General features: G+C 48.5%; 4 protein-coding genes across 4 annotated transcripts; 1 reads left to right on the plus strand and 3 right to left on the minus strand.

The window, feature by feature from the left end:
- Positions 1-2,039: 2,039 nt before the first annotated feature.
- On the plus strand, positions 2,040-3,256 carry N7516_003643 (carbon-nitrogen hydrolase family protein; the record flags this gene model as incomplete). The annotated part of the gene is made up of 3 exons (XM_057216363.1): positions 2,040-2,209; positions 2,267-2,444; positions 2,618-3,256. 3 exons carry the CDS (start codon positions 2,040-2,042, stop codon positions 3,254-3,256), a joined length of 987 nt encoding a protein of 328 aa, XP_057078246.1.
- A 1,422-nt stretch (positions 3,257-4,678) lies between these two features.
- On the minus strand, positions 4,679-8,748 carry N7516_003644 (putative RNA binding effector protein Scp160; the record flags this gene model as incomplete). Its single annotated transcript, XM_057216364.1, has 6 exons — positions 4,679-5,658; positions 5,712-7,053; positions 7,100-7,981; positions 8,041-8,288; positions 8,347-8,599; positions 8,656-8,748. 6 exons carry the CDS (start codon positions 8,746-8,748, stop codon positions 4,679-4,681), a joined length of 3,798 nt encoding a protein of 1,265 aa, XP_057078247.1.
- Positions 8,749-11,042: 2,294 nt separating this feature from the next.
- On the minus strand, positions 11,043-12,154 carry N7516_003645 (uncharacterized protein; the record flags this gene model as incomplete). The annotated part of the gene is made up of 3 exons (XM_057216365.1): positions 11,043-11,288; positions 11,353-11,823; positions 11,894-12,154. The coding sequence occupies 3 exons, from the start codon at positions 12,152-12,154 to the stop codon at positions 11,043-11,045; spliced, it is 978 nt and encodes a 325-aa protein (XP_057078248.1).
- A 1,937-nt stretch (positions 12,155-14,091) lies between these two features.
- N7516_003646 (uncharacterized protein) lies at positions 14,092-15,363 on the minus strand (the record flags this gene model as incomplete). Its single annotated transcript, XM_057216366.1, has 2 exons — positions 14,092-14,906; positions 14,961-15,363. The coding sequence occupies 2 exons, from the start codon at positions 15,361-15,363 to the stop codon at positions 14,092-14,094; spliced, it is 1,218 nt and encodes a 405-aa protein (XP_057078249.1).
- Between the last annotated feature and the right edge of the window lie 1,043 nt (positions 15,364-16,406).

Raw genomic sequence — 16,406 nt, forward strand, 5'->3', positions numbered from 1 at the left:
AAGGGCGTAGAGCAGGTGCAGCAAGGGATAGTCTTTTGGGCCCTGCTTGAGCGTAAGCAACAAGCCTCTCTGAAAGGCTAGATTGGTGTTTGCCACGAGCTACCCCGGTTTGTTCCCCCACAGCTCTGCCTGATAGTGCTCGGACGGGGAGTCCTGGTATTGCCGAGAGCCGTGAAAGTAGATTGCCATCCAATCCCTCCAGAAGCTCGAGCTCCTGTTAAGCATGCGAGCTAACGCAGGACCCACCATGTCGCCGAATGGCGTATGCCAAGTTCACTATTCGCTCAGATCCTGGCCGAAAGGCATGGAGAAAGTGGGATCGGGCTGTATATCCCAGGCGCAACTAAGGCTCGCGTTGACAAAAGATAAAAGAAGTGGACCCGCAAAGCCCGACAAGGTTGAGTTGATATCCGGCAAATTGTGCCGGTAGATTGTGGGGGATCCCCAGATTGTGGTCGGTTCCACTGTTCCCCTTGGCATTCGTATAAGCCATCAAACGAGTTGCGTGTTGGAATCGGGTATTCGAAAACTCATATCACATTCCCAAGGGAGCTAGTCGATCATTCTTACTGGCTCCCCGCCGAACCGGCGCAATATCGTAATTACGTTCGTTAGTCTTTATTAGCATGACATTCACTCTAACCTCAAAGATGAATTCAACGGGTCCTAGTTATAGTAGGGTTGAACATACGTGCTATGCAATCACTTAGTCTGATGCGCTCAAATGTAATTAACGGAATCGATTTACGACACTTTGGAAAACATACCGTGTTGGTTATAAATGATTGTGCGAGTTATAAACATCTCAAAAATAGGTTTACCATGATCAAGTGCTTCTAGAAGGTAGTATCTAGATTCTTGCCTAAGTTTCACTTAGGTCTTTGAGCTCGTTGTTTCCCTTGCACTCCCAGTTGTATCTGAGGCTTCTCCGAATTTGTGCCGCCTGGTTACCTTCCAAGATGACCTCTGTACCCGACCTACTGATGCACTTGTATATAAGTCTCTGAATGTTTTAATGCTATGGTGACTGACCGAGATCAAAACAAGATCATAGTGTAAATGAATTCAATCGTTGCCAAACTGTAAGAGCAACAGACGTCATAATAATAGCGAGATCTATAGGTAGACGAGCATATAGGCGAATGGAGAAAGAGGCCAGATTAAAATGAATTGTTCTAGACCTCAGGCTTGATCCCAAAATCAAAATATTGTTTGTTGCCTGAGGCCACAATATTAATCCCCGACCTTGGCAGCTCCACTTTCCAAAAGTTCTCCACACTATCGGCGACGTGGATAACTCTCTCATTGGTTACCACCTCACCGCCTAGTCCATTACTGCCTTCTTGAAGCATTTACTATTTCTATACTATACACTTTATAGATTCAATTCAGATTCAATTCAGATTGAATTCAAATTTGTTAAACAATCTCCCATGTTTGCATGCATGTTTGCTACAGACTGAGCCTTCTTTTGCTTACTATTTGTTATTGGCTACAGATTGAGCAATGTTCAGATGGTTTTAGCAGGGTATATAACCCCCTACATTTCTAGTTTAATCAATTAATAATTTCCTCTGCTTCCTTCCATAGTAACAGGTTGCTCAACAGTATTCATTTATAAAAATACTATATAAAGTAACTATATATTCAACAATAGTACTTGTGAAGTGAGAGTGGATCTAAATTATTTCCTGGCATTATAAACCTATGAGAGAGTTATGTGTCGGGTGACATACTCAGTCGCCCGTAGACGTGGGTCCTGTCATCGACGGTGTTGGAACTTTGGAAGTCAACCCCGCGGTTGTGTGACAAATGCAGTAACCTTGGAAGCCGATTATTCAGCCTTGCTGATACCTAGGTACCTAGGTAGAATGATACACCGAGCGGGGTTTATCGTTATTGTAGATAGCACCCCCGTGATGTGAGAGCAAAGATACATGGGAGCCAGCATAAAAGCCGGCAGATTTTCCCCTCGAATGACTCTGCCAAATCATCCATTCAATCGACCACATTACCAAGTCTCTTAATCTACAACCACTATGACTGCCCCAGTTGAAAGAAAAGTCCGCGTCGCTGCGGTTCAGGCTGAGCCTGTCTGGAATGATTTGCAGGGTGGTGTTGAGAAGGTGATTTCTCTGCTGGGTGACGCTGGCAAAGAAGGCGCCAATGTTGTTGGATTTCCGGAGGTTTTCATTCCCGGCTATCCGTGGTAAGCTTTGAATGTTCGATACTCTAAAAATCCAAGATGGTCGCTAAGGTGTGTTAGGAGTATGTTCACCACAAGTGTGTTCGATAACGGCCCCTTTATGGATGAGTACTTCCATAATTCGTTGGCTGTTGATTCGGACGAGATGCGACGTATCCAGGCTGCGGTCAAAGAAAATGGAACGTTTTGTGTTCTTGGATTCAGTGAACGCTACCAGGGCTCACTCTATATTTCCCAGGTCAGTAAGACCCAAGTTGTTGGATGCATGATTAGCCAGCATGCATGACACAGACCCTGTTTGGAACCGACTACACTGTTTCTCCATCAGCGATCCTCATTTTAGTGAAATTCCTAGACAAGTCCACGGGTGTGCTGTTGTTTGACAGAACTGACTGGTTGAGATGCTAATAGGTCTTCATCAATATTGATGGACAGATTGTCCACCACCGTCGCAAGACTAAGCCGACCCATGTGGAGAGAGCATACTGGGGCACCGGTGAGGGCGACTCGTTGAAGACTGTTGTCGATTCGCCTTTCGGAAGGATTGGGGGACTCAACTGCTGGGAGCACACACAGCCACTCCTGAGGTACTATGAGTATCAACAGGACGTCGACATTCATGTTGCATCCTGGCCAGCCCTCTGGGATAGGCCTGAATCCTTTGGGTCCAAGATGCCGTATTGGATGACCAGCGATATGAATAGAAAGATGTCCCAGGTCATGGCACTCGAAGGTGCATGCTTTGTCCTTGTCTGCACCCAAGTGATGTCTGAGGAAAACTTCAACAAGAACAAGGTGCAAGACCTTGAATACGTCCAGGGTACTGGCGGAGGTTTCTCAGCTATCTTCGGCCCGGGAGGAGAGCCTATTGCCACCATGCCATCCGACAAAGAAGGAATCCTGTACGCAAATGTCGATGTCAATGACAAACTTCGAGCCAAGCAATGGCTTGATGTTGTTGGACACTACTCCAGACCCGACATGTTGAGTTTGCGTGTCAACACTCACCCCTCCAAGCCGGTATTCTTCGCAGAGGAGCCAGAACAATAGATGAGGTGGAGATGTATGGCTGTTAGCCAGAGCATTATGCGGGGGTATTGATTGCATAAATTATGCATCATGGTGTTCCAAACAGATGTTCTTACCAATACAAGTCAAATCACAGCACGAAATCGGCTTTCTATCATCCCCGATAGATTTGGAACAAATGAAGTTATAGTAACTCACACTGTAAAGTAATTATCCTTGATACTTACTCCTGTCAACGGGAGAGATCAGGAAAGAAGCGCAATCAATCGACCAGTGGTATTGCAAGCTAACAGAACTGGAGGAGAGAACAGATAAGCTCCCACGAGAAAGGTTCCTCGATCTCAAAGCAATTGCAGGGACTGCACTAAGGGAATTCTCTTTGTTGGATGTTCTTTCAGATATTCTTTCTCTGGGTACCACAGCTACAAATATAATAAGTACCCTTACTACAGGTCTCCAGTGAGCAGATCATGTTGATTATATAATGGCCCGTGATCAACCTTGGAAGTCAAGGTACTCAGGCACGTGCTCAGTTTTACTTAGTGGTCAAAAAGCGGCAAGAGGTGAGCACCAAAACGGGGAAAGGGAAAGGTCTCGAGTTACCAGACAGTATCCGGTACATGTGTATTGTCGACATAGGTTTTTGGATCAATCTTTTTTTTTCCCTTTCTGGAATACCTATATCAACGTGAATGTGTGATACCTCGGGACTTGTGTCATAGCCAAGCGGGCTTAATACCTTAATACGTAGGTAGGTAGGCCTGGGCTTAATACGGGAATTGGCACCCAGCGGAGTCCTTTACTCCATTGGGGACGACGATCCGATGCCCGACATCCCCTCATCTCCAATATCTCCAATTCGATCTTACGGCGAAAGAGATTTCCAGTAGCCTAGAGATGAGAGGGGTCCGAGCTTGGCTTTTCGACGGCGTTCGGTTCGGTTCCTCTTCTGGTAGGCAAATTTATATTGCAATGTATGTCGTAGCATGTAACATGTCGGCTATACTCCGTAGATTGAACATACTTAGGTAAAAGGAGTTCCAATCCACCTATAATAGAACCCAATTACTAACTAGCAACACTCCGTCTCTTTCACTAAAGAGTCAGGTCCATAAATTCCTCGTAGACAAATCTGAATCAGATCTGGGGATAATAGCTACAAGAAAAGAAGACACAAATCGGATGAAAAAGGCCAAGGAGCAATAAATGCGAAAGCGAGATCAAGAGAAACTATTTTAAAAAACCAATATTCATGAAAAAATAGATACCAAAAGAAAAAGATGAAAACAAGAATTGAAGGATAAAAATAGCCAAAAAAGTACTAAAATGATACTGTTCCCGCTCGCTCGAATTTAAAGCAGAGAAGGGTGGTTGGTTGTAAAGTCAGGCCAGGTTCTCTATGTCAGATCAAAAACCACTCTCGCAATAACGAACCATAACCACTCATCGCCCAGCGCCATGAAGTCCATTCTCCACGGCCTCTAGGATCATCTCCTTGGCCTCTTCCAACCCGCTGGTGCTACCCCGGATTTCAATAGCTTCACCGCGAGCCTTGTCCTTGGGCACGTTGATACGGCAACCAGTCTTCTTGCGGATGGCGTTGATCTGGCTGCCGCCCTGGCCAACGACGAAGCGGTAGGTTTTGGGGTCGGGCAGGATCAGGTAGCCCGTGGTGGACTGCTGGGTTGCGGACGCGAGTGCCTTCTCGATGACGGCGCGGGCCTTGGTCACGTTCTCCGGGGTTCCGCTGAGAACCCAAGGGAAGGGGCTTGAGGCGACTTCTGCGGTGTTATCGTCGACGACGGTCCAGGAGTGTGCATCGGCAGTGGTGTTCGGGTCGTCAATGATCAGGGGCATGTCGGTACCTTCAGCTGTAGTGCGGGTATCCTCAGCGGCAGAGGGAGCAGGCACGGGCACAGACTGGCCAGCGTGGTCAACGGTGACCTGGTAGTCGTTGCGCAGGCGGCGGAAGATGTGGCCATTGTCGGCAAGGACGTGGTGCAGGTGGCTGGGGACCTCGATAGTCTCCGCGTGCTGCTCCTTCAGCATGGACTTGAGGTGCTCCTTGGCGCTTTCGACGGCGTTGCTGGGGCCCTTGAGCTTCACATCGGTACGGCCAGAGCCCTGCTTGGGGATATCAAGGGTGACATTGAACTTGGACTCAATGCCGCGGCGCGTGTCACCTCCACGGCCGATAAGCATGCGGTGCTGGGCGGTGGGGACGTCGATGATCTCCGTGACCTGGTCCTGGCGCTCCTTGACAAACTCTTCAATCGCGGCGATGATGCTGTCCACGATCTTGCCGTTGCCCTCGAGGCGGATAGTCGATTCGGTGCTTTCAGGACGGGGGAAACGGACCATTCTAGCGGCGCTACCATCAGTAGGGCCACCGGCCTCGGTAACAATCTTGCGGATGTTGGCACCTATATTAAGTCAGTAAATGAAAATAAGTATATCACATTGCATGAAAACATACCGCCTCCACCGATCAAAGCCTTGTGGTATTTCTTATCGACCTCAATGGTCTTAGTCACCGTCGCATCGAACGCGCTAGCCCGCTGCTGCAAGATCTTCTTGGCCTCGGCAACTTGCTGCTTAGTACCCTTGACACGAATCTCCACGCGCCCAGACGCATCTGGTGCGTCGTTGGCGTTAGGGACATCAATCTGAGCACCGGTATCAGCGCGAAGCTTGTCCATCTCGCGACCACGCTGGCCGATCAGGGATGCGACCTGGCTCTGGGCCACAGAGATGGCGGCGGAATGACCGTGTTCAATGACATATTGCAGCAAGCTGAGGATCTCGTCACGAGCAGAGTCGGCGCCCTTGCTGGGGCCCTTAATGAGGACCTCATCCGGAGCCTGCTGAGTACGCTGGGGACGAGCACCACCAGCGTCGCTGCCAGTTTCCGTGGAGTCATCATTGGCAACGGTTGCGCGGGGGAACTGAACCCGGACGGAATAACGATCCTGAAGACGGTTGACCTGGTTTCCGCGCTGGCCGATCAGCTCACGGTGGTATTGGGCCGGGACCTTGAGAATGTGAGTGGTCTCATCTTCCAATTTCTTGCCCATATTGATGATGCGCATGCGGGTAGCATCCGCCTTAGCCTTGGGTCCCTTGACCTCGACCTTTCCGTTCTCCACCTTGATATCAACATCGAACTCCTCGCGGAGCTTGTTGATGTTTTCACCACGCTTGCCAATCAGGAAGTTCGCATACTTCTGGGGGAAGTCGAAGGTAGTGGTGTAACCACGCTCCAGATCATCCTTCTCCTGCTCCACGACGAAAGCCTCCACCTTGGCAACAAGTTCTGCCACCAGGGCCGAGGGACCACGAAGAGAAACCTGGCATTGAGAACCCTTAGCATCACCAACAATGGCACGCACAGGGATGCTATCCTCGCCCTTAGCCTCCTGCTCGCGGGTGATGAATTTACGTGCCTTCTCCTGGTATTTGGCAGGCACGGAGACCGTCTTGGCAACAATGTCAAGCTGGTCTCCGAGAGTGCCCAGGAGGAATTCCTGGGCCTCTTGAAGACCCTTCTCGAAGGCTGCAACATCTGCGGGGGAGGGGCGCTGTCTGGGGACCTCAAAGCGAGAGGCAGTTGAGGAGGGGCCTTCGTAGACAAGAACAACTTCGGGGCTGTTGATGTCATCCGGCACCATCAGGTGGACGCCATAATCACTCTGAAGGGCGCTGGCGCTTCGGTCACGCAGGTACTGGTGGAAGTACGGGTCTACAGAGACGTGGCGGAGTCTAGAAGGCGGGAGAGCCTGGACTAGGTTCATGATATCGGAGCGGGCACGAATGGTGTTCTTGCCGTCACGGGGAGTACACCTCCCAGGTGACGGGTCCGCCAACGCTAGGAGGAAGTGCAATGTGCGCATCGTAGGTCGATTCGAGTTCCTGAATGACCTGACGGCGACGAAGGTACTGCGAGAGAGCGCTTGCGTGGGCATTGGGACCGGCGGGAGCATTGGGGTGCTGACGGGACAGATCAATGCTAGCCATCTGCATGCTTGTCGCAAGATCCATAGCGTGTTCAATACCAGCCTCGATCTGGTCAAGGGGACCGGTGATGGTGAGGAACTCACTCTCATCGGAGGCAGGGGGCAGGACAATGGCACATCCAGTCTGTGCAACGAACTGGTGCAGAGCATCAGCCTCATTTCCAAGAATGAACTGGTGCTGGCCACGGTTGATGGCCAGCTGGCGCAGAGTAAGCTGCTGGTGCAATCGTGCAGCCAAGCGCTCAATCTCAGCCCGAGCCTCCTGTGCGGCAGCGCGTTCTCCGGAAATCAAAATGTGCTTATCAGGCACAGCCACGAACTGGACTTGGCCAGGGTTGGCCTCCTGAGGAGGGGGCTGGCTCGACCAAGTATCATAGCGCGGAACATTGATCTGCGCTTTTGTGCGCTCTTCAATGGCCCGCACGTTGGCGTCATGGGCACCTGCAATGAAGGGGAAGAACTCAGGAGGGACGGTCTTCAATCGGAAGCTCATGTTTGAGCCGCGCTCCTTAACAATTGCCTCAATCTCACGGCGCGCCATCTCCGCGGCCACGGCATCTCCCTCAATCAAAATATCAATGGTGTCGTCGTCATCATCGTCGGCAGCGTTACCGTCAGCGCGGGGGACCTGAACACGGGCACCGGTGCGGGTCTGGATATCCTGCACAACGGTACCTTGGCGGCCAATAATGTGAGCGCGCGCGGATGTGGGAATGGGAACACGGACGGATTGCTATTGGGGCCGAATTGGTTAGCCTAGATACTCGCTTTGCGCGTCTCCAATCCATGTACCTTAGATCCAACCTGCTGAGCCACCTCGCGGAGAGCCTGGCGCACTGCATCTACGGAGCCCTTTCCTTCGAAAATGATTGAGCCACCAGGGCCACCGCGCATATCAACATTGGCCTTTGATCTGCGGGAGATATCCCGGAGGATGTCACGAAGAGGCTTCTTCATCTGTCCACGGGGTTGCATCTGGGAGGGTGCTAGGCGCAGCTGCTCCATGTGCTTTCCGGGGAGGGCCATGATTCGGGGGATCTCTATTCGTGTGTCAAAATAATTGTCCAATTCGCGGACGCTCCAAAGTAATTCACGTACCCATTGACTTCACAGGTGAGCCATTTGCGACAGTAGTGGCTGCGGAAGGCTTCTTCGCACCCCATGTAGCGGCCGCAGGGGCAGCAGGCTTCGGACCGCTACCCAAAGCTGGGAACAATTCCTCGGATTGAACGTCGAATGCCGGGCCCTTTTTGGCGGGTTTGGAGGCGGGCGCGGGGGAAACGGTTTGGGCGAGAGTGGTAGACTCGGGGGTGTCAGCGTCAACGAGAAGGGGCTGCTCGGGCTGCTCGGGCTGCAGCGAGGTCGGAGGGGGTGTTTGAGGTCCTCCTCGTCCACGGTTTCCTCCACAGTGGGCTTGTGTTCCTCGTCACGGGCGTGCTGCTGTTCCAACATAGCGGCGAGGGATCCGCCGTTGGCAGAGGTAGATGCTTCCGAAGCCATTACGAGTGATGGAAATGGATAAAGGTAACGGGGGTCGGGGGTTGGAGACAAGGTTTTAAATAGGCTATGCACAAGATCCTGCAATCAACGCGGGCCCGGGTCAGTATGCAATCACGACAGATCCAGGCAGATCAGGACAGATCACCGTAAACCTCGGGTGTAATCAATGGCATGACAAGGACTTGGAAATAACTCACAGGTGAGATTATATCCTTCGTCTTTTGTAATTGAGTGGGATATATAGCTTTTCAGGAGATTGCGGATGCAATTTAAGGAAAATGCAATAGCAATTTGGACTTACAAGCGCGCCGAGAATCGAAAAGGAAAAAAAGAAGGATACAGGGGCTCAAAGAGAGGAGCCACCTGAAAAGAAAAGTGAGGAGAGGTGAGAGAGAATGAGGAGAGGTGAGAGGTGGGAGGTGAGAGAAAAGAAAGATCGAGAAGAGAACCCCGGACAATCACAGAAAGGTAAAGTACACAAGAAAAGGCCAGCTCGAATCTCCCGGGGGGGTTTTCTCCGAGTCCGTCACTACACTTTGGCACTTTTTTTGGGGCACTTTTGACTCTTCTCTTCTTTTTTTTTTTTATCTTTCTGGAATTGATAACAATGGTTATTGAGTTGTACTTGTTCAGCTGGATTTGAGATATAATATTAATAGCTGTGATAGCTGTTCTTCGCTCTCATCCGGGGACGTACAACGGTATTCCATTTAAGCCCAGGCAATCGCAAAGCATTTATAAGCAACTTTAAGAGTAACTGAATTCATACATAAGTTATAATTTATACTCTTTTATATCACTAGAACTAGATTCTGCACGTGGCCACAGTGCGGTAAGTGGCCAATTGATGATGCACGTCACTGTGGCTACGGCTTGGTATATATATGTATCAATGCATACCTACATAGTTAAGGGGATTTGTGATATTTAATGATACGATCTGCTTTTGCAGCCCTACCAAAGAGACAACTTCTCCGTAAAGCTTAACTTGGATTTCTAATAGCTGAATCTTATGGATATTCATTTGGATCATAGGTGCTATGGTTGACCTTTTCGTAGACTTTGTTGGATATATATAGGTCTAGGTTATCCACTGTGGCAAAATCTCCATGTCGAATACATCAGATAGTGTTCGTCTGAGTTCGACTGTCTCGAGTGTTGACCTTCTTCAGCTGGGCTTTGGGACCATCTCTTACCGAGAAAGGGTGTCACCCTATCATGATATACGATTGGACCTTCAAAGGGTCCTAGATTATATACTAGGCGAATATTTATGGGTGTTAGGGACTATATAGGTGAAAGACATCTCCCGGCAATGTCTCATAGCTTTTTTGGGATTATTTATAAGGCAGCTTTTTCGATATCTTATTTGATATCCCGATCTCTGCCTCGGCAAGCTGTTGGATTCCTGTATCAACTTGGCAGGAGACACGAACCATAATTCGGCTTCGTGAAATTCCTTGTTCTTCTGATCTTGTCCCGAAGTACGTATATATTGCTCCATTCTCACCAATCAAACCAACAAAGTACTAACATCAGCAGCAGTCGGTTATTTGTTTACTTGGGCGCGCTACCAGCCCAACTATTTGCATGCTCATTTGCCAAAATCCAACAAGTGCCTGGCATCTACGAGTGTCCTTGGCTGGGCTTTACAAGCTAGAATCGACTGATTGTAGTCTAGGTAGAGAGTTTTCTCTCGTTGCTTAGATACTAGAGAATTTCTTTCTTTGCCAATCTTCAGAAAAGGAAGCCTCACTGGCTACAATCTGGACGTCTGACAGGATTCCTCTCGGAGGTTGGCTTTGCATGCGGGCCCGGCCGCATTCCTGTGTGGTCTCGCCGGTTGGATTGTGGACATGGTGGAGACATACTAAGTCAGTGCGGTTGGGAAGGTTATTCAGCAGAATTGCCATGGTATAGATAACATTCTATCTTGGAATTGGCGATCTCGGTCTTTGAGTTGGGGTATATGGAAGCTAAATGGAACTGGGAGATCTTCACGGCGTTACTCGACAACTGTACGTGATTTTAAGCGAAAGCGAAATGTTATAGATATCCAAGTAGGTAACTAGTCAATTGACCCAAATAAGAATGTAAGAGCCACATTATATAATTAAGAGTCGCCAGACACAAAAAGAAGCGCATCATGACAGACAAGACGGCATGGGTATCTAGCAAACGAGTGCAATAGCAATACCTCCAAAAGAATATGAACCCAACCATTGACAATAGAAGAAAATAATGTAAAAGAAATATGTATCGGCGTCGCGGGCCCGCCACGAGAAGTATGTGCATTAATTGGCCTTGACGAAAGGCCAGCCGTTTTCCCAGCCGAGAACGTTCCACCCGTACCTGTAGTTCGCGTTGTCGGATTTGGTGGTGCTCTGCTTGAGGTCAAGAGGGTAGTAGTGGTAGTACATGACCACACCGAGGTCCTTGTCATTGACAACACCAGGGCCACCGGGTCCGAATACCTGACCGTGGCTGGAGAGGAGCATGGTGCCGCCGGTCTCCTTGCAGGACTTTCCATCGGCATCAACCTATTAAGATAAGAATGTTAGAAACGGTGTCTTTGGGAATGGACGAGAAGATTGGGAAGCGTACAAAATCACCAAGGCCAGTCGAGGATCGGCAAACGCGAATGTGGTACTCAGCACCCTCAGCCGGGAATGTCTTTGTGTACTGGCCCGCAATACCAGCGGAGTAGAGGAGGTAGTAGTAATCGCCGTGCTTGAACTCGTATGCGCCCTCTTCGCGGTGGTTGAGGGTAGCATTCCAGGAGATTTGGTAGGGAGTTGCGCCGCCAACTTGCAGAGGAGTCTCCATCGGAACCTGGAAGATATCGCCCCAGAAGGAACCAAAGTTCATGTAGTTCTTGCCGCCGATGGTGATCCAGGCGGGATCGATACGGTTGTAGTTGTCATTTGCAGGAAGACCAACCGAGCCGTGATCTGTCCAGCTGCCAGGTTCCATGGTCTTGGATGTTGCTACACCGATCTGTGAATTCTTTGTGCCGATCTTTGACAGGACGTAGTACATATAGTACTGGTCGTTCTGGTAGTGGACATCGGGGGCCTATAAGGTGGATTATGTTAGCTACTAAACATGGATATAATTTCTCCAGCATTTTAAGGTCTTTTCTTACCCAGATATTCGTGCTGTCCACGCCATCGAGGGTAATCTTAGACCCATCTGGCAACGCGGAACCAAGGTCCGTCCATGGACCCTTCACCGAGGGCGAGCTATGAGTGCTGACACCCGTGCCCGTCGAAAAGCGGTAGTATTTCCCATCAGACACACGCTGGATCATGGCAGGGTCATGGGCCCAGCAGTTGCCTGTGCAAGGACCCCGGTTGGGGTATGCGCTGGCGAGCGCAGTAAATAGAAGCGGGATGAGACCAAACATTATGTATAATGTATAAACAGAAGGCGGATTGGGCTGTGAATAGAAAAACACCCTGAGAAGGAGGAATTACGTCCAATTTATGTTGATTCAGTCTACACCATTCGCAGCTCCCCTAGGTTGGGGCCGAAGTATGACCACTTCGCATATCAACAGCTAATCCAATCATCGGCCGCTAACCCCTGCACATCGTATCTGGGCGATGTAAGGTGCATATCAGTATTGAGTCTGGTCTAACTGTAGTCGGCCCCGAAAGGGATGAGCTCATTACCGAGCTCCAAGGAGTCTTGCTCGTGTGGATCCTCAAATAAAAAGAAAAAAAACAAATGTTTTTTGGCATAAACAAAGCATTACCATAGTGTAGAGTGTATGCACCTACTGTATACAATATAGAATTTTTTAAATCTTTGTGATGTCTCCCATTGTACAAGGCGCAGTCAACACAAGTTGTGTTAGCTTCACTCCATTTGATCTTCTGCATATCTCCCCCACATGAGTTACATTTATGACCATCTGACCCAAAAGTCTAGAAGCTAAAGGTCTCGGCAGTAGCCTCGGCACTACAACTAGGAACGGGATAGCAGATGTGTTGTTCGCTGCAAGTGTATGCTGGTTCCACATTCCCATCAGCAAGGGAGAGAGCATATCATAACACTATTGAATTTATGCAAGAGCTTCAAGAGAGATCAAGTCTATTTGAAAATTTTAATTCCGATCTTCTACTCTTGTTAACTTTAGACAATGAAAACTGTAGAATACATCACATCCCATTAACTTGCGTGGGCTTGAGTCTTGTTTACGCCAGGTAGATGATCTGCACCCATGTGGACCAACCGTGGACGATATTAAACCAATCATCTAGAGGTTCTATGCGTGGAGATCCAACACTAGCTCAAATAGTATTTGAGATTGAAAGAAGCTAAAGAAAAGAGTGTGTGTCATGCGCATTCATCAAAGTCTCTCTTCATCGAAAAGCGGGGGACTTCGCCATATTGACAGTGAATCGCATCAGGTGTTAAAAGACATATTCACTTGATCTGGCCCGAGGAAATGGTTTATTCAATCTGCACGACGAAAACAAATTCTCCGATATCACACGTCATCCGCGCTATAACTCGCCTGGTCAGACAACCGTGCTGTTGAGCCCCTTTGGGCCTCGCTTTGGGCACAGCGCCCGATGGTAGATACGTTGGTTTTAATCTCAGTAGGGTTTCTCTCAAGTAATCACGCTGATGCCAAGAACACTCGGCTAGGCTGAGTTTCAATGTATACATGTAGCTATTGGACTTACCGCTAGTTATAATGGAGATCGGCGTCAAAGTAAGGCGGGGTTGATCTGTGGACGGACTGGGGTAATTAGGGATGACTTGTGAGAGCCTCTTGGAAAGTCTGATCAATCAGCATTGCACTGCCGGGACAGGGCTGAGCTCTGCTAAGAATATCCACCCACCTGGGAAGAGTAATGAGGACAAGCAACGGGCGTAGAGACAATGTTGCTTGTTTCCTACTCGCATCTTTCTATATTTTTGTCAGACCATCTGTCAAATTTCGATTTATCTAATTCATCAGAATCATCACCGTCTTATATATATTGGCGGATCGCACATTTTCACGTATTGCTGCCAAGGTGAACCAGAAACTAAGCTAGATGTGTGCAAGATCTATTGATTAATAAAGAATGTAGGACCATCAATAGAGCGAAATTGAGCTTAATTGAAATATTCTAACAGACACGTTCACATGCTGTATGACAACAAGATGATAAATGCGACGAACATTTGTGATCCTCGATGTTAACATAGATCACAGCCATATCTGCTCATCCAAATATCATCTTCTCATTCACCCCTGCCCCCAAGATCTTTGTATTCCTGCGCTTGGGTCAAAGACCCCCACCAACTCCTACGTGAGCACCAGCCCTTCCTAGCCTATGCACAGGCTTAGATATCACGAGCTGAACCATATTCCGGGCCTGGCATGGTAGTCGGGTCTTGGTCATAATTCCAGCGTTGCCAATCGTACTCAAATTCCGGGTCATAATATTGAGCATTGACGAATGGACTCTCTTGTGGTACGGGATGGTTTGGTTGCATTGCTTGAGGAATGGGAGGGTAGCCCTGTTGCCAAGACCCATACGTTTGATTTTCTGTAGACTCGAGCGCGTCGTTCCTTTCGATAATTTGTCTGATCATGTTCCTCAATTCTCTGACTTCTGCAAGTATCTCTCGGAGCATTTCAGTTTGCTCACTGTCGGTAACATCCGAAGTGGACTCAAGTGAAGAGAGACGGCTTGCATTCGTGCTGCGAAGGCGAGAATAGGGTTCCGGGGTCCTGGGGCTTACGAGCTTCGGCCTTGAGGCTGAAGAGACATTCTTGATAGGGGTGTTTGGCCAAGGCTTGCCGAGATCACTGGCCTTTTTCTCCTCACTAGCCAGCCACGAACGAAAAGAATCCACAACACCATATTTCGGGGTCGGGATCGTCTCCCCGGTGAGAATTTGTCTCCACTTCGGAAGGACTCTATCCAAGACATCATCTGAGAGAAGTCGATTGCCGTGATCATCGGTGGCCAAGGCGACATTCCAGTAAGGAGATCGAACCGTCCAGGCAACGTAGCCGGTCACGTAAAAGACGTCGGGATACCTTTTCATTGCGTCTTTATCGCCCCGGGTCATCACATCCCGGATATCACGATCAAATTGCACGGTCCGGTTGGGGTCAACGACGAGATGATCATCTATACTATCTTCTTGAGCTTTCCGTGATGTCAGTATCATCTACCGATTCTTGAATTGAACAGTGTCTTTACCGTTCTCTTGCTCAGAGAGACCTTCGAATGATCCCTCTTGGCCCTCCATAGCTCCAAACTTCTGCAGCAGTCTTTCATGTGCTTTGTTATCCATGAGGATGCGGAGTTTCATCATCCACTTCTGACTACTATCCAAAGATTCGGGAACTGAGAGTTTCTCGACGTCTTTGGGAATAGAGGTTGTACCAAATGGGATCAGAAGATGAGTTAGTAGCTCTGGGATATCAGGGTGAACTGGGTTATGCTCTTCGATGTCACCAAGCCACTGGGGAAGACATGTAGCAAGTGTCGTTGCCTCGCATGTTTTGTGACCCGACAAGACCCGGAACAACAAGTAAGTGATTCTGCCATTCTCGTCTATCTCGGCTGAATCAACAGCAGGAGATGTGGTGTTCCCCACCATAATGCTGTGTTTCGAGGAGGGAAAGAACCTGGGGAAACGTGGGTGTCAAATAAATGTGATTAAGAGAGAAGGTAAGTCCAAGACGAACAGGCCAGTGTCAAGAGTAGACTTGTGTAAGTGGGCAAATGTGAGAACTGTAGTATCGCAGGAGACGCGTGACAAGATAGACAGGAGACTTTGGGAGTGAGGAACTTCCCGAAGAGACAAGTTGACACGCTATGTGTCGCCTAAAGAATTGTTAGAGACCAGATGAAAGCGAGTGGCGTGCAAAGAAATGGATTGAATACGTGACAAAAAGAGAGACGAGAGAAGGCCTATCAACCACAAAGGGAAAGAGCCCGATCAGATGAGTTGCCAGCTAGGTCGTGTAGGTTATGCAGAGGGGCAATAAGTTGATAGAAGGGTGGATGAAAGGAGAGGTAGTGTGGGGAAGGGCAGAGGAGAAAATCGTGGGAGAAGAGGCTTTGAGATAAACAAAAGGAAGTGGTTGCTATGTGAGCAGTCCTATACCCTGATGATTTTCAAGTCACATGCGAGGACAGTCCTTGTCAATCCAGTCGACTACTACGACAGTGTTTCTTTCTTGATTTACTTATACGGATATTGGATTAACTCTCTCATTGGTTTATATTGCCTTACAAAAACTAACATCGGAATTGGTTATATAGTAGTAATATTGAACCTAGATGATGCCTTATAATGCCTTAGAAAAGATATATAAAGAGACAACTAGAAAGACCCTAACAAGAACATCCAAAAAGAAGATCTAGTACGATGTCAGTATATGCTTACATATAGCTTGCCTAATATTGAAATTTAGAAGGAAACCTAAGGATAGACCTAAAGCCGTCTAGTCAGAGGTCTTTCCTTTAACAACACGGGAATTTAAGACCTGGCGTGACCTGTGAAGTATATAGGTATAAACCTTGAGAAATAAAGAGACCTTACTTCAAGAAGGCAGTGATAAAATAGGCTATAAGGCACTAGCCAATGAGAGAGTTATGTGACGGTGATCCCTATAGACGCCCGTACACCATCTTCTG

The sequence above is a fragment of the Penicillium verrucosum genome, assembly GCF_028828655.1.
Source record: "Penicillium verrucosum strain IBT 35672 chromosome Unknown utg000001l_segment0_segment0, whole genome shotgun sequence".
NCBI lineage: Eukaryota > Fungi > Ascomycota > Eurotiomycetes > Eurotiales > Aspergillaceae > Penicillium > Penicillium verrucosum.